Here is a 17936-nt window from a genome sequence, read left to right on the forward strand (position 1 = left end):
TACAGCCACTGTCGCCCCCCACTCACTGAGTTTGACGCCCTTTATTTACACATGCGCCATGGCCTTGTTCTGCAGCTATTCTATGCAGGAGTTATGGCCTTGTCTTTTGACACAAATGCTCCCTCCCATCTTCATCTTTGTCTTTCTCAGTGTTACTGGGGACTACACTTTAACCATGACATTTTCCTAGGGTCTTGAATGTGACATGTCCCTGGAAGAGGACAACCAGCCAGAGTGGACCTTCACCCTCTACGACTTTGACAACAGTGGAAAGGTCACTCGGGAGGTAAGTATCTCCTTCTGGGTCTCTGCCAATTACTTTCTGTGTCTGATTCTGCTTTTGGAGATTCAGAACCTGGTTTAGACCTCGTGAAATGTAGTGCTTGACTGCTAAGGGTGGAAAGACTTTGACAAGGAGAGACTGGTAAGGGTGTGGTTGGAATTTGTATAAGAGGGCGAAAAAAGGGCAGATGCATGTCGGAGTTGGCAGTGTGGTACAATCTCCTTTGGCACTGATGTGTGTTATTCTATGGGGCTTCTGCTTTCTTCCAGGACATCACCAGTTTGCTGCACACTATCTATGAGGTTGTTGGTGCTTCTGTGAACCACTCTCCACATACCAGTAAGACGCTCCAGGTCAAGCTAACAGTGTCTCCAGATGCCAGCCAGAAGAGGAAAAGCACTTCGCAAAATTTGACTGGTACATGGCATAGCTGCACACTCTCCATAGAATAGAGTTAGAACTTGAAAAGAGAAAGTTGACTTGATGTCCCATTGGAGAAGTTACAGGTGATTGGGATTGACAAGATTATTGGGCTGAATGGACCGTTCTTGCCCAAGCTGTTCTACTCTGACAGTGTGAACATGTTAATGATGGCGGTGGGGTGCTTAAGTGTAGGGAGGTCTAAGCTTCTAAGGCCACTTAATCAAGTTTCAGGGTCAAGGGTGTGGGATAGACCGTACTGCATCAGCACTGGGTGCAAAGTACAAACCAACAAAACTGCCAGCTCATCACAGAGCCCACTCACGCGCTGTGAAGGATCAGTCTGGACACAGACAAACACTGAGACCGCTAGACGTCCAAAGACACGTTTATTTTCTCTCTGCACGACACACAGTGCCCAAACCAACAACAATATTCCTCACAGTCCTTCTCTTTCCTTTTCTTCTGCGGCCTCCACTCCTCTCTTGCAAGCTCCGTCCTTTTCCACCCGACTCCGGCTCACTTGCTGGGTTTCCATCAGTCCTTTAAAAAGTCCTTGACCCGGATGGAGAATTGCCTTTTTTATTCAGCCCAGAAGTATTTCAGGGCTCCCGTCCTCGTGACTTAAGAGTACTTCCGGGCTATGGATGAGGCATGGCTCCTCCGGTCCTCTCACAGCTCCTCCTGGCAGCACCCACGGTACCCTACAGGGCTGAGAAACCGCACTCCAAGTCCCAGGATGTCCTGCGGGAATCCAGGAAATTGTTACACTCTAGGGGAGCTGCCAAGGGGAGGCAATGTCCTGGAAAAGCTGCCTTCCCCCATCCTTCCATCTCAGGGGCGTCCCGGCCAGGATGAGCTGCTGGCCGTCCGCCACAGCACATATAATCACACTTATCATGTCATATTCCTGAACACACTTAATCTAATTCAGGATTGAAGGGTGATAGACTCGGTCATTAACCAGTCCCAAATGGGGTGAGTGTTCATCAGAGGGCTCGCACATATGCAATCACACTCAAAATATCATAACAGTTTCAAAACCCCTCTATCTTATCTCAGGCTGAGTGGCCGACATTAATCTGCCAGCACTGGGTGTAAAGTAGAAACTAACATCCAGAGACTGGACAGGTGCCCAATCACGCCTATACAGTCACATTCAATGTGACATTCTCAAACACTCTTATTTCAATTCAGAATCGCAGGGTGCCATACTTGGTCATTTATCAGTCCTGGATGGGGTGCCAGTCTATCGCAAGGCCCGCTCACACAATTATCTACATTGGGTCACTTCCATACAACACAACTTAACCTTCTCAAACTCTAGGCAGCATCGGGAACATGGCTGAAACCAGTTCTGGATGGGGTACCCATTCATTGGTGGACCCACTCACTCACACTTGTAAACAGCGCTGGCTCTAGCTGTTTTACAACCCTAGGCAAAAGTGCGAGTGTCAAGCCCAGACCATGGAGTCTTGAAGACAATTGTTAAACATATAGCCTGTGGAAGAGTCTGGGGGTGTTTTGAGCACGCTGTTACCCAGATATTATAACAAAGTGTCCTCCTTGGTGTGGTACTGAGCACCAGTGTTTGGATTGCAATAGCCACCTCTGGATGTCAGATTGAAGAATGGGGGTTTGGAATGGTATGGAGAGAGGCCGGTACACTGGTACTGTGAGTGCTGTGCAGAGAGGAGGCAGAACCTCTGCATTTTTCCCAGTTGATTTTGGAGGTCATCAGGGGTGTGTTTCTGCTCCTACTCTGTTCAATGCTTACATGGACTGGGTGTTGGGCAGGGTTGTGGGGTCCAGCAGCTGTGGGGCAAAGACAAAGTAAGAATTAAAATAAGATAACATTAATTAACATAGAGTAAGAGTAAGGTCCGATAGCCAGGGAGGACAGAAAAAACAAAAAAAAACTCCAGACGGCTGGAGAAAAAATAAAATCTGCAGGGGTTCCAGACCATGAGACCGCCCAGTCCCCTCTGGGCATTCTACCTCACATAAATGAAACAGTCCTCTTTGTATTTAGGGTTCTCACAGAAGAGCTTGATGATGATGGTCATGCAGACTTCTGGCTTTTAATCCATCAATGTTGGAACATCATGATGCTTTGAGTAGATGGTGGTGGCGCAGGTCACCATCACAAAAAAAAAACGGAAAAAGAAACAGAAGAGAGAGTAGGGGTTAGTACAGATTTTAGAGCCACCATGAATAGTTATTATAATGAATTGGATATACAGAGTATCAGGATTAAATTAAACTGAAGTTATGAGAAGGCCATGTTAAAATAATGTGTTATGATTAAAAATAATGATAAAAACCAAGATCCAGGCCTTTAATGACCTCTTGGGCACAGCCATCAGCAGTGTGACTGTTTGTGGAGAGAGTGTTGACCTCATCAAGAAGTTTCCTTACCTCAGCAGTGACATTCATGTCTCAGGTGACTCTTCCTATGAAGACAGTATACGGATTGGGAGAGCATGGGGGGGTCATGAGGTCGCTGGAAAGGGGTGTGTGGCTCTCCTGATATCTCTGCAAAAGGACAAAGGTCCAAGTCTATAGAGTCCTGGTGCTTCCTGTTTTGCTATATGGTTGTGAGACATGGACCCTAACCAGTTACCTGAGACGAAGACTGGACTCCTTTGGTTCTGTGTCTCTCCGGAAAATCCTTGGGTACCGTTGGTTTGATTTTGCGTCAAATGAGCGGTTGCCGAGTCCTAAATGAGGCACATTACCTTCATTGTGAGGAAGCATCAGTTAAGGTACAATGACCATGTGGCGCGATTCCCCAAGATTGATCTGGCTCACAGGACCCTCATTGTTGAGGACCAGGCCAAGGGGACGCCCACAAAAAACCTGGCTGCGGCAGATAGAGGGTCATTTTTGGAGGGTGGGACTGGACCGTGTGTCTGCCTGGGGGGTTGCCAACCAGGATCCTGAGCTGTTTCGTCATGAGGTGGGTGCGGCAATGTGCTGTACCACTGCATGCTCCCTGACCTGATCTGACCTGTTAAGAGAGGGACGCAGCTGGGAATATCAGGGGCTGGGCCCCAAAGATCACCCAAAGCCACTCTCTCCTGATGCCACTAGCTACGTCTAGTATAGTTGACAAAATGCCACAAGATGAGGACTTGTCCACACTAGGTGACCGCCTTGTTTGACTATATGGAAGGTCCCAACCTGGATGTAATATACAGTAGCTGAATCCAGTTTATGCATAGACTCACATTTGGTGTATTTTGTCAGGTAGAGGTTCACACTTTGTTTACTCATATTGCAGAGATTTATTAGGGTATTGGGTGACCTTGATGGCTGTTGTGACCACTGGGAGTGTGAAAGGGTTATGCACAAGTGTCCCCTGCATAGCACAACTGCCCCATGTAAGGCTAAATCTAAAATGGCAGGCAGTATTGGGGTTACTGTTTGGACTTCATATCCCGAGGTTGTGGGTTCAAATCCCACTACTGACACCATGTGACTATGAGTAAGTCCCTTCACCTGCCTGTGCTCTAATTAGAGGAACAAAAGAAACACAACCAATTATATCTCACATGTTGTAAGTTGCCTTAGATAAAGGCATCAGTCAAATAATAAATAATAACAATAATAGTAATACATTCTTACCTGTGCTTGCTGTTTCCTGGGTAGACATGAGCTCCCCATGACCCCATTTAGATTAGTTTGATTTTAAACACAGAAGGATAAGGAAAACTTCTTAAAAGAGAACACCTTGGGTTGTGAGCTGTCATGGTGTTCTGTCTTTGTGGGGTCACACATTCAAAGCTGGGGACATTCCCTCCTTGGTGTGGATCCTGTTTAATGGCTGGCACTGAATACAGGGGCCACAGTATACAATGCTGAGCTCCATGTTTTCTTCTTTCACTCAGATGCCCCCATTTCGAGGCGTAAAATGGACTGCAAGACAGAGTCTAGGAGTTCAGGCAAGAAACTCCGTGCTCCTCTGCGGTGAGTATGTTAGAACTGTGGTGCTAGGATTATCAGTGATGCCCCACCATGTCAACCTTACTTTACCACAAAGGAAGTGTGCTTTATTTGCAGGGGGTACAGCTTAGCCCGTCATCTTATAGTGTCCTTGTTTCCTTATAGGTGTCGTCTCGGCGACTACCACGCACAGGAGGGCTGCTGCCAGCATGCCATTGATGAGAATCTGGAGAGAAGGAATCACTACCTGGACCTGGCTGGCATTGAAAACTACATGTCACAGGCTGGACTGGGTAAGCTGGGCATGAGAAGTGGAGCTTTGTGCCTCCAGCAGCACTTTATGGAGGGGTTAGTGGAGAGTCACACTGGGTAGAGCTGCCCCCCACAACCTCGCGTACAAGTCCCCCCAGTTCTAGTTACCATATATACTCGGGTGTTGAAACCCGAAAAATCAATCATAAAATCAGACCCTGACTTATATGCCCATTCATAAAATGCGATACTTAATTTTTTTTTTTTACATCTTCTTGCCTCATCCAATCTCATATCAGTTTCTCATATTCTCTTCTGATCGAATGCTCCATCGTTGAAAAGGAATGCTCTTATGATAAAGATGTATGAGGGTGTGAGATACAAAAAACTCAAATCAGTGCAAATGTCGCTTCAGAACAGTTCGGGTATCACTGTGTGGTCACGTAGGCGCAATACATAGAAACAAAGAGCCGTGTGCTCCGTGGTTACTCTCTCAGGTGGGCGTTAGCATATCGGAATCCCTTGGACCAATAGCGGGAGTTTTCCGCATTCGACTTATACGACCGACATTATAAAATATACGGTAAAATCAATGCCCGACTTATCCGTGGATGAACTTAAATGAGAGTTTATACAGTATATCAGGGATCCCCAACTCCGGTCCTGGAGGGCCCCAGTGGCTGCAGGTTTTTATTCTAACCCTTTTCTTAATTAGTGACCTGTTTTTGCTGCTAATTAACTTCTTTTGAATTAATTTTAATTGAGTTGTTTTTTCATCGTTCCTCTGAATTGCTTCACTTCTTTCATAAAATGGCACCCAAACAGAAATGAAATGTGAAGTGAGTGAGTCAACAGAAGTCCAACTAAGTCAGGGCCTCAAACTCCAACCTATTTCACTCCAATCAGTTGCTTAATTACGCGCCAATTCTCGTTGTTAATTAAACCCGTTCTTTAATTCCATGGCTTGTTGCCGCTCTCATTGTGCAACAGCAGACATTTCCAAAATGTTCTCCTTTCTGAGAGCACTGAGCAGATCAACATTTCTGAGACCTTCATCTTTCTTTATTTTCAGATATTGTATGATTGACACATTTTGCCAGTCCTGTTTTGTTTCATTTTGTATCATATTATTGCTTGGCTGCTAATTAAGAAAAATGAAACAATTAAGAATTAAGAAGTTAATTAGGACCAAAACAGGTTACTAATTAAGAAAAGGGTTAGAATGAAAACCTGCAGCCACTGGGGCCCTCCAGGACCGGAGTTGGGGATCCCTGCAGTATATGAATGCTAAGCTACTCCCCTTCAACACCTTTGGGTGTTTGTAACTTGGGGTCACTTTTTTTGACTTCATCAAATGGATGTGGATGTCCATGCCACTCTAGTTAGAATTCTCTGAATCAGAAGCAGCAGGCCACAGCTTCCAAAATGCAATCTGGGTGTCATTTCAATCAGAACCTGGGGCCTTTGAATGTTCTGGTGTCATTCAGTCAATCAGTCTATTTTATGTAATGCTGTTAACTTCCTTACAATGCAAAGAACATTACAATACAATCTCGGATGGAGAAGAGCTTTGTTGTGCCCCTTGCCTTTGGCATCCCACAGGCCTCCAACAGTGGGAGAGTGCTGTCACCTATGATAGCATTTCTGGAGTTGTTTAACAATAATAATAATAATAACAGAGTTAATTTCCATCCATCCATTTTCCAACCCGCTGAATCTGAACACAGGGTCACGGGGGTCTGCTGGAGCCAAAACCAGCCAACACAGGACACAAGGCAGGAACCAATACCGGGCAGGGTGCCAACCCACCGCAGGACACACACAAACACACCCACACACACACTAGGGCCAATTTAGAATCGCCAATCCACCTAACCAGCATGTCTTTGGACTGTGGGAGGAAACTGGAGTGCCCGGAGGAAACCCACACAGACACGGGGAGAACATGCAAACTCCACGCAGGGAGGACCCGGGAAGCGAACCCAGGTCCCCAGGTCTCCCAACTGCAAGGCAGCAGCACTACTCACTGCGCCACGTGCTGCCCCAGAGTTAATTTATATTGTGAATTTCTGAAATCCAAGGACACAATTTGCAATATTTAAAAGCAGTTACACAACAGAATGAACAAACAGAACATACAATATGGCCACATTCTATAAGGGTTAAAAATCTAAGACTGAAGAAAGATACCGATTGAACAGAAATGTTTTCAAAGATAAAAGTGAAGAGTAGTCTCTCAAATGCTGAGGTAAGGAGTTCCAAATGCAGAGGCCCATGGCACTGAATGATATCTCTCTATTGTAATAAAAAAATCCTGGGACAAGATGAGACTTTTTAGCCTGGGACGAGATGTGACTTTCAAGTCCTGCGAGACGAGACTTTGTGCCAAGAGATTTAACCATGTCCGGGCCGGAAATAAAAGACAAAGAGTAGATGACAAAGTAGAATGTCATAAAGAATTCAAAAACATTGGCGCGGTACACATGCAGAGCAGGTTAGATATAATGAAAGTAATAAAATTTGAAAGTCTCAAAAAAATGATAGTAAAGATCACATTAGCTCAAACAGATGGAAATGATTACTCGGTGAAATAATGGAACAGCGAAAAGAGATCCAATATATTGTTTGGTTTTAAACTTTAAGTTAGAGACTTGTAGATCGTCTAATTCGTGTTGCCATCAGGGAAAAGTAGAGTTTCTTCCCAATGAAGAGGCGTATCCGTGAGAATGAAAAGTTTTGTTGTTTGGTGAAAGTGAAATCCACATATGCAAACGGCAGAGACACGAAGTGGCTGGTGCATAGTGCAGGCCAGGGAGGTTGGCGAGCAAAGCAATCAAATTTTTATCCTTTGGTGACACAAGACCATGATGAGGCCAACACCAGAGCACCTAAGGGCACATGGAGGATTATAGTGATGAAGTAGCTGAACAAGATATGTTGGAGCTAGAACACTTGATAAGTACTGAGCGTGAGTTCATCCTTGACGAAACAGACAGCCAGTGCAGATGATAAAGGACAGGACCGAGGTGTTCAGCACGCTTGGTGTGTGTGTGTGTGAGAACTCTAGCAGCTGTTTTATGGATATATGGCAGTCCAGCGAGTGTTTTAACAGGGAGTTCAGCAAACAGCGAGCTACAGAGGTTGAGACGAGAGGTAACGAAAGAACACACAAGCGTGTCGCCGTCTCTCCTCGGCCTCCACAAAGTCAGGTGATATAGTGAAAGTGATAATAAGTGCTCCTGATAATCAAGCTAATGTGAGGTAAGTGAGGAACTGAAAAGGTCACCTAAATTGTGCTCAACTTGTGAAGGCTGAACCAGCACACCATCAATGTAAAGTCTGAAGTCGTAGAGGCGTCAACAAATAACAGCATTCACGTTAAGAAAGTTAGCAACCAGCCAACTGTTAACATCGGAAAAACATTCAAGCATTTCTGGCTGTTGTGGCAGGTTGGTGTCAGACCTGGCATTGAGATAAATTTGATTGTCATCTGCATAACAAGGAAAGCCGACACCATGTCGATGAATCATTTGTCCTAAGGGACCGTATACAGTTTATTAGAAAAAGAGCTGATCCCTGACATACACTTTGCTTGACGGGCAGGAGGGGATTTATGTCCACCAGCTGTAACAGACAGTTAAGATTTAAAGCAGGACACAACTGTGCCTGAAATGATAATTGAAGAAAGGTGAGATAGAAGAATTTTACGATATTCAGTGTCAAAGGCCAATACTAAGATGAAGGAGCAGGAGAAGCACCGGCACTTAACAAGACATCATTAACTACTTCACTGCTGTGTAATGCGAGAATACCAGATTGCAAACATTCATAAAGGTCAGGTTTAGCTAAAGAGAGTCATGTGAAAAAGTAAGGAGACCCCATGGAAATGGTTGACTTTCACTACATATCTGAACAAGCAAACAGTAGACCTTCAAGCAAACAGTGCCTGCACATAAAGGTGATCTACTTGGACAAACGACACATAACATTGACAAGCTGTATTGATTCTCATAATCTAAAGTGACAAAAATGCAGATTTGTCACATGGAAAAGGTAAGTCCACCTCAACGTTGATCACTAAAGCTACGAGGGACGTTCAGAAAGTTTCCACACTTTTTTAACTCTGTTTATTAAGAATTTCAGAAACAAATGACATAACTTTTCTACATAGTCACCTGTCTTTGTAATGCAATTTTCCAAGCGTTGTACCAACTTTTTAATGGCATCAGCAAAAAAATGTTTTTGGTTGAGCACGTAGCCACTGATGTACCACTGCTTTCACATCACTCCTCATGGTCGTGGCTGTAGCTGGATGTCCAGAGCGCTCTGCATCCATCACACTAGTACGGCCATTTCAGTCCACTCATAGACGACTCTACATGAGAGAACTTTATCCCCATACTGAGCACACATGCGGAGATGAATTTCTGCTCCCAGCACACCTTCTGCCCATAAAAAGCATATGACAGTACGCTGTTCCTCTTTGGTGCAATTTATAAGTTTGGCAGCCATCTTCACCACAGGGTGACAACTCTGATACTAAACTGCAAGAGCAGCTGGCTTGCCAGACAGAACTAGTCACATGACACTCTCAGACACGACCAATTAGTACTCCTCCTGCCTTCACCGTTTCCAACAAAAATATGGAAACTTTTTGAACATTCCTTGTATCAAGGTTGAATCAGGTATTCCACGAATAGAAGTTCCTCAGGGAGTATGCAGGTCGACTTGACCGTCCTATTTAAACCTCAGATATGGAGGGTCTGGTGTTGTCTTTACTATTGACGTGTGTGGTGTCATCATGTCAAGATCAACATGGCACTGGAGAGAGTCATCGTGTCAGACACGTTGACATTACAACTACTTCTGCTGGTTGTAAAGTCCTCACAGTTTGAAGATACCATTTGCTTCTCATTTCAGGTGCCAAGTTGGAGAACGTGAAACCAGACAATCTGATGCAGGCTGTCAGCCAGGCCAAGTCCCGGACACATGAGTCTGAAAATATGCACAGGAGACCCCAGAAGGCTGAAGCTGTGCTAGACACCTCATTTATGCCGGCTCAAGACAACAGCAGGCACCCAACGAGGTCCCCCAAGGGTCAGGGAAAGAGTGCGGGGCGGGCCGTAAGGAACAAGGTCTCCTCTTCGGGGACAGGTGCTCCCCAGTTGGGTTTCTCCAACCACATACTTTCTTCTGCCCATGTGCAAGCCTCTCCAGACCCTTACAGAAGACACAGACAGAGGGGCAAAGACACTAAAAACAACGTCTACCCGGTGTCGGCTTTGGAGAAGGATCAAGGGCGTTATTTGCCCCCCGCGTTGCCCCACATGCTGCACCCCATACTTCTGTGTGATGGCAGTGTTGGCCAGATGATCCAGAGGCATGAACACTACCACCATCATGAGCATCACCACCATTATCACCACTTCCAGCAGGCCTGATATTTGCACGGCTTGGACAAGGACAATTTGCATGGCTCAAATACTCAAGTTGAAGATCTCTTTAGGTCTGAACTGGCAGACCTGAGGTGGATAAAGTGGGGTCACCCAAGCCAAAAGCCTTGTCTACAACATTTAACACCAATGACATGGGCCAGTTAGGGAGGGGCATGTAGGATATACTTCTACTGAGACGATTGCTTTTAATGTAGACATGGAAGCTGGACATGCCCGGACCTTCTGGTGGTCTTCCTTTTTATGGAGTTATGCTATAGATAGCAAGAAGACTTTAAGCATGGAGGCCTTTAATGGACCATAGTGGTTGGCTGTAAAGTGAGTCAGCTGTATATCTGCCATCCCCAGCTGTTCCAGATGTCACTGTCTTGATGTCCCCAGCCTTCCTTGGGAGCCTGCGTCTGACAGACTGGACAGTATAAATGTTTCCTCAGGTGTTTTTCCTTCATTCGCTGCTGGACGGTATTCAGTCAAATCAGGTATTCCAAGATGAGTCTGTCCATCAGGAACTTCAGTTATCTTGTGGACCCACAGCTAAATGCACTTAGCTATAAAGTGTAGCAGGATGGAACCCGAAATGAATTGACCCGGTGCTGTTTACACAAAAAGTGCTGCCCCGCTTATTGCTCATATCTGAGCTCACATGTCAACTGGACTCCTCTGTGGCCTGCTGACTGCTCTGGCCAGAGTCATCCACAGACATTGGTCGCTTTCTACTCTGGACTTGGTCTTTTCTTCTCCTGAACATTGATTTTTTGTGCTACTGGTTCTCCTGTTGGGTCTTCTACCAGTGGCCACAAATTTGAATTCTTTGATCAGTGCTCTTCTGCTGCCCACTAATTACTTTGCTGTTGGTTCTTTGTTTAACTGGCCGACTCTTGTTTATTTGCTACTTTGGGCCTTGTTCTTTAACTGATGACAGACATATTGCAATGCAGCTGAGGCAAGAGTGCCAGATTTCATGAGGGCATTCGCCCACTTCAGGTGTAGCAGGAACTCCCTCTATGTTTTGGCCAGCCACGACTCAATACAGCAGAAAATTCCAGATTGTGTGGGTTTAGCCAGGCCTACAGGTTAGTAACTGTGGCTTGAATTCTCCATTACACTGGCCTGCTAACCTTCACTGACCTCTCATTTGTGGTCTGACTTCACTGTCCTCTGTTCTGCTCTGGACTCTTCCTCTTACCACTCATTTGCCACAGATTGTTCTGGTATTGGTTTGTCTACTGTGATCCTGATAGATGGCTGTGCTACAGGTTCTATTGCTGGCTTCCTATTACACTGACCTGGAATGCGGCACTGATCACACATCCTGGCCTGACCGCCATGTTAGTTCTGCCGCTAACTAAGACTCTTTACCGACCACTCGTTACTCAAGCCTGTCCTTGGCTGATTACCTTCTTCTCTCTGCCCTTTGACTTGGGCTCTTCTGTTGACCACTAATTACTCTCTTGACCACTGATTCTCTTGTTCTATTACTGCTGTGCTATTACTTATCCTGTTGACCACTCTGTTTTCTAACATGGACTTTTCTATGATCAGTCACTACCAAGCCATTCTTGCCTACTGATCACCCATTGTTGCAGTACTGCTTTTCTTGCTAAGTTCTCTACTGCACCCTGACCTGGACTCATCTGCTGTTTACTACATTGTTATCCTCATTAACTGACCACTAATGTCTTGATTAACGCTTTCTCTCCTTCTAGTGACCGCCCATTGCTTACTCTGTCCATTCATCATCCACTAATGTTCCTGTTCTGTTCTGTGTGGATTCTTCTCTTTGAGCACTCATCAGTCTTATCTGTCGACCATTACTGTGACGTGCTGACAGCTCTCATCCATGACTTGGACTTTTCTACTAATCAGTCTTTACTGTGGTCCATCCTCTTCAACGGACCACACATTGGCATAAAGTTACCCGGACTTATCTGCTAACTACTCATCACACTGGTTCACCTCATTTTTTAATTTTATCATAACAAGGCAATCAAACAGACAGCTATAAGAAAAAAAAAAAAACCAGGTCAATCCTAAATACTGTATATACTCTTGAAACCCGAAAAATCGATCATAAAATCAGACCCCGACTTATATGCCCGTTTTTTTGTTTTTTTTATATCTTCTTGCCTCCTCCAATCTCGCATCAGTTTCTCAGACACATTCAATTTTGTTGCAGCAGCGCAGTTACCAATTTCTTTCGCCACTTCAACGACTTTTAATTTTAAACCAGCTTCATATTTTCTTCTGATCGAACGCTCCATCGTAGATAAGGGCTGCTATTACGATAAAGGTGTATGAGGGTGTGAGATACGAAAAACACAAATCAGTGCAAACGTCACTTCGGAATAGTTCAGGTAATACCGTGTGGTCACGTAGGCACAATAGAGAGAAACAAAAGTCCGGGTGCCCTGTGGTTACTCTCTCAGGTGGGCGTTAGCATATCATAATCTCTTGGACCAATAGCGGGAGTTTTCCACATTCGACATTATAAAATTCCAGAAATTATACGGTAAAATCAAGCCCTGGGGGATAACTTAAAGGCGAGTATATACGGTACACTCAAGATGACATATGAAACGGCCCATTCTCAATAACTGATCACTACGTTGTCCGCAATCTTTTACTGCTCACTCATCACTCTGGCCTCCCCTTGACTGCTCTGTTTGGTTTCATCTGTCGCAGCACTCATCAGTCTGACCTGTTGTTATCTGCTGACCACTACTGCGGTGTGTTGTGTGACTTGGACATTTTTACTTTGGTCATTCTTCTCATATTACTCATTTTTCTAAGTTCCCACCCCTCGTCCAAACTGGCTTTATCTACTGACCACTAATGACACTGGCTCACCCTCAATGACTGACCATCATATAACCTAATGTGGACTCCTCTGTTGACTACTCATCACTCTGGCCTGTCCTTATGTATTGACCACGGATTGTCACAGCCTTGCTTGTCCCAAATGGCTGTGTGTTTTACACGGCCTTCTGCTTAAAATAGGTGGTCGCAGTTTGACTTCTTTTGCTGTCCACCATGATGGAGGCCTGCCTCATTGCTGAAATGTTGAAATGTCAGAAAGTCAAATTGTGTTTCTATTGTAGCACCTTGGACGCAGGCAGAGGGGCGGACTGCACAGCTTTAGACAGCCAAGTGTTCACACCAGCTCGGACCATGTGCTGTTACCTTTGATACCTTTATAATTTGGAGGAGTGACATCCATCCATCCATTCATTCACAATGGCACTGATGCTGTCACACTTGCATGACTTGTCTGCATGTTACAACCCACACGGACACAGGGGGAACATGTAATCTCCATAAGGATGCAAGATCTGAAGCCAGGACTCTGGAGCAGTGAGGAGGTAGCATTCCCCACTGGCACAACAAATGTCAGCAGACCAGAATAGTAGAGGTAGGTGCAAAGTCTGGTGCCGCATTCGCTGTGCCACATCGGCCTCTAGCTTGGTAAGTGACAGGAAGCTGTGGTGTGGCCACCTGTATGCTGATGGACAATGAAAAGGAAAGGCCAATGCTGGTGGAGGCCAACTTCCCATCTGATGGTGGTTGTTTGCCTCTTCTTTGCTTAAGGTTGTCACTTGCAGCATTTTCCCTGTCGCTGCAGCTTATGGTTCTCACTTCATTTAACAACCCTTGGACTAGTGAGGAAAGTTGGACCAGTGACCACATAAGTTTGGCCAGTTGACTTGGGGAAATGCTGCTTCAAGGATGTGGTCAGTAGCAGTCAGCCTGGACCAGATGTTCTCTGCTTTGATCTGTTTGTATTATGAGGTTCAGTGGAACCAGAAAGGTGACACGCCATCTTGTTCGTCTTTTAAACAGTTGTCCTATTCTTCTTATCAATAATCTGTATAGTTTATGGATTTGATTAAATGTGCTATTTATTTAATGGGAGTTCTGTGTCAAGAGAAATCCTTGTAATTCTTAGCACTGAAAATATTAAAAGCCCTTTCACTTTAAAGGTTTTACTTCGGAACCTTGCTAACGTCATTGATGAATATTAAAATAATTTAGCAGCATTATTTATTTCATATAGTGCCTTTTGTATAGTGAACACCTTTCTAAAGTGCTCTATAAATATCCATCCATCCATTATCCAACCCGCTATATCCTAACTACAGGGTCATGGGGGTCTGCTGGAGCCAATCCCAGCCAACACAGGGCGCAAGGCAGGAAACAAACCCCAGGCAGGGCGCTAACCCACCGCAGGGCATGTACACACCCACACACCAAGCACACACTAGGAACAATTTAGAATCGCCAATACACCTAACCTGCATGTCTTTGGACTGTGGGAGGAAACCCACGCAGACATGAGGAGAACATGCAAACTCCACGCAGGGAGGACCCGGGAAGCAAACCCAGGTGTCCTAACTGCGAGGCAGCAGCGCTACCCACTGCGCCAACGTGCCGCCTCTATAAATATATAACTATGTATTCATTTGCTAAAATATGCTTATTGAAATATAGGGGATGAGGGGATCCAGTGCAAGGTAGGAACCCACCCAGGAGAGGGCACTGCTGCAGCACATTTAGTAGTCAAACTGCCTGGCAAGACTTGAGGAAATAGGGGTACAATGGGCACACACAGAGGTTCCACATGACTGTGCTGGGATTTGAACCAAAGTCAAAGCATCACTGCCCATTTGGAGAACATTTCATTATTGTTATATGGCACTAATCTGTCGATTATCTTAACTTGCTAACCCTAACCCTAACCCTGGCAGTCAGTGCTTCACAGGGCACACTTACTCACACACACAAATCCACCCACTCTGATTTATGCAGGGCCAAGTTTAGAGTTGCCAGTTAACATAACCTGTGAGGCTGTAGAATGTGAAAGGGAAACTTATATAGCTGTAGGACTTAACACAGATGATACACCAGACCTGGAATTTGAGCTGTGAGGAAATGGCAATAACTACTGTGCCGTCCATGCTACTGTACTGTAGGTTAACAGGGTCAATGCACTGACAGTGTTTACAGGGTCCTTATTGCCCAGTGCACAGAATACAGTGAAAATCTTACTTGCTTACGCTGATCAACATACAACACGTCACCACTCTTCAATGCTATGATTAGTGAATAGAACTACCTTAAATATATAGGTAGATAGATGTGAAAGGCACTATATAACTAGATAGATAGATAGATTTGAAAATCACTATATTATAGATAGATAGATAGATAGATATGAAAGGCACTATATAATAGTAGTAGTAGAGAGAACAGTGAAATTCTTATTTACATGTGCTAATGCACGTACAACATGTCACCATTCTCAGGCACTATGATTAGTGAACAGACAGAGGGGTTAGCTGCATACACTGATACGGCGCATTGCTGCACCCACCACATGACAAACTACCTCAGCATCCCAGATTAGGACCTGAGTGCAGCTGTGCAATGGGTGACACCCCAGCACCACACCAGTTCAGATGGAGTGGAACAGTGGGAGTTTTAAAAATTTTTTTACAGTGGCTGGAGTGCCAGTCCTGCCACCACCAACCCCCGAGTTTTCCCTGCAAGTTGAAGGACCCACTTGCAGAGCTGGAGAACTACCTTAGATATATAGATAGGACAGGTACTATATAATATATGTAGGGATATAAAAGGCACTAATTAATAGATAGATGGTAATAGTAACAGACATTGTAGCACTTTCCTGGGTACAGAGTACAGTAAAATTTTTACTTGCTTGTGCTAATCAACATGTAATGTGTCACCACTTTCTGGCACCATAATTACGGAGAAGAGCTACCATAGATAGATAGACAGATAGATGTGAAGAGCATTATACAGAAGACAGATTAATACATAGACAGATATGAAAGGCACAATATAAATGACAGATTGATACAAAAAGCACTATATAACAGCTAGTAGTAGCAGTAGTACTGTCTTGTACAGAGTACAGTGAAACTCTTCCTTCCATTTGGTAGTCAGCATGCAACATGTTGCCACTCTCCAGTGCAATGATTGGCGAGTAGAACCAACCAACTTAGACAGATAGGAAAAGTACTATATAATAGATAGATGAAAGGCACTATATAATAGAGAGTCTTAGTAGAAGTAGTAGCAGTTGTATTATGAAATCTGCAGACTTACTGTACTTGCGAATGCTAATCAACATGTCAGTTATTGCCATTCTATGGCACCATGAATAGTGAGTTGAACAATGTTAGACAGATAGAATTGAAATGTACTATATAATTAACAAATAGATGTGAAAGAAAGTATATAATAGATAGATGATAATAATAATAGTAGAACTATTGTCATGTGTACAGATTTCAGTGAAATTCTTACTTTCAAGTGCATATCAACATAGACCACATCACCACTCTCCGGTGCCATGACTGGTGAGCACAACTGCCTTACCTTGAAACGTACGTCTTCCTTAACTGAACAAAACTCAGAACAAGTTGGCCATAACTGAGCACCAAAACGTTTACACCAAATATGGTAAAGCATTGTTTTTTTTTTTACTTATGCCTTTTCAATAATGGCACTAACAGAAAAATGCTGGTTTCTTGCTACCCAAGTACAACAACAACAACAACAACATTTATTTATATAGCACATTTTCATACAAAAAGTAGCTCAAAGTGCTTTACATAATGGAGAGAAGAAAAATAAAAGACAAAATAAGAAATTAAAATAAGACAACATTAATTAACATAGAAAGGAGTAAGGTCCGATGGCCAGGGTGGACAGAAAAAACAAAAAAAAACTCCAGAAGGCTGGAGAAAAAAATAAAATCTGTAGGGGTTCCAGGCCACGAGACCACCCAGTCCCCTCTGGGCATTCTACCTAACATAAATGAAATAGTCCTCTTTGTAGTTCGGGTTTTTCACGGAGTCACTTGATGCTGATGGTCATACAGATTTCTGGCTTTTAATCCATCCATGATTGTTGGAACATCATGGTGCTTTGGGTAGATGGTGGTGGCGCACGCCACCACCAACAGGACACCGGAAAAGGAAACAGAAGAGAGAGTAGGGGTTAGTACAGATTTTGAACGAATAGTTATTATAATGAATTAGATATACAGAGTATCAGGATTAAATTACAGTGAAGTTATGAGAAGGCCATGTTAAAGTAATGTGTTTTCAGTAGTTTTTTAAAGTGCTCCACTGTATTAGCCTGGCGAATTCCTACTGGCAGGCTATTCCAGATTTTAGGTGCATAACAGCAGAAGGCCGCCTCACCACTTCTTTTAAGTTTTGCTCTTGGAATTCTAAGGAGACACTCAGTTGAGGATCTGAGGTTACGATTTGGAATATAAGGTGTCAGACATTCCGATATATAAGATGGGGCGAGATTATTTAAGGCTTTATAAACCATAAGCAGAATTTTAAAGTCAATTCTGAATGACACAGGTAACCAGTGTAGTGACATCAAAACTGGAGAAATGTGTTCGGATTTTCTTTTCCTGGTAAGGATTCTAGCAGCTGCATTCTGCACTAGTTGCAAACGATTGATGTCTTTTTTGGGTAGTCCTGAGAGGAGTGCGTTACAGTAATCTAGCCGACTGAAAACAAACGCATGAACTAATTTCTCTGCAT

At 44.1% G+C, this 17936-nt stretch overlaps 1 protein-coding gene and 1 long non-coding RNA gene across 2 annotated transcripts in view; one reads left to right on the plus strand and one right to left on the minus strand.

The window, feature by feature from the left end:
• The window catches only part of nkd1 (NKD inhibitor of WNT signaling pathway 1), a 57020-nt gene extending 42758 nt beyond the window's left edge, over positions 1–14262 (plus strand). The window contains exons 6-10 of the mRNA XM_028809272.2: positions 191–286; positions 553–700; positions 4594–4672; positions 4814–4941; positions 9821–14262. Of these exons, the coding sequence (XP_028665105.2) occupies positions 191–286; positions 553–700; positions 4594–4672; positions 4814–4941; positions 9821–10341 (972 nt within the window). The 3' untranslated portion in view covers positions 10342–14262. The remainder of the gene's footprint in view (positions 1–190; positions 287–552; positions 701–4593; positions 4673–4813; positions 4942–9820) is intronic.
• The window catches only part of LOC127529182 (uncharacterized), a 333856-nt gene continuing 318541 nt past the window's right edge, over positions 2622–17936 (minus strand). The window contains exon 2 of the long non-coding RNA XR_007935865.1: positions 2622–2774. This is a non-coding gene — a long non-coding RNA (uncharacterized LOC127529182). The remainder of the gene's footprint in view (positions 2775–17936) is intronic.

Source organism: Erpetoichthys calabaricus, chromosome 9 (assembly GCF_900747795.2).
Source record: "Erpetoichthys calabaricus chromosome 9, fErpCal1.3, whole genome shotgun sequence".
In the NCBI taxonomy this organism is placed as follows: domain Eukaryota; kingdom Metazoa; phylum Chordata; class Cladistia; order Polypteriformes; family Polypteridae; genus Erpetoichthys; species Erpetoichthys calabaricus.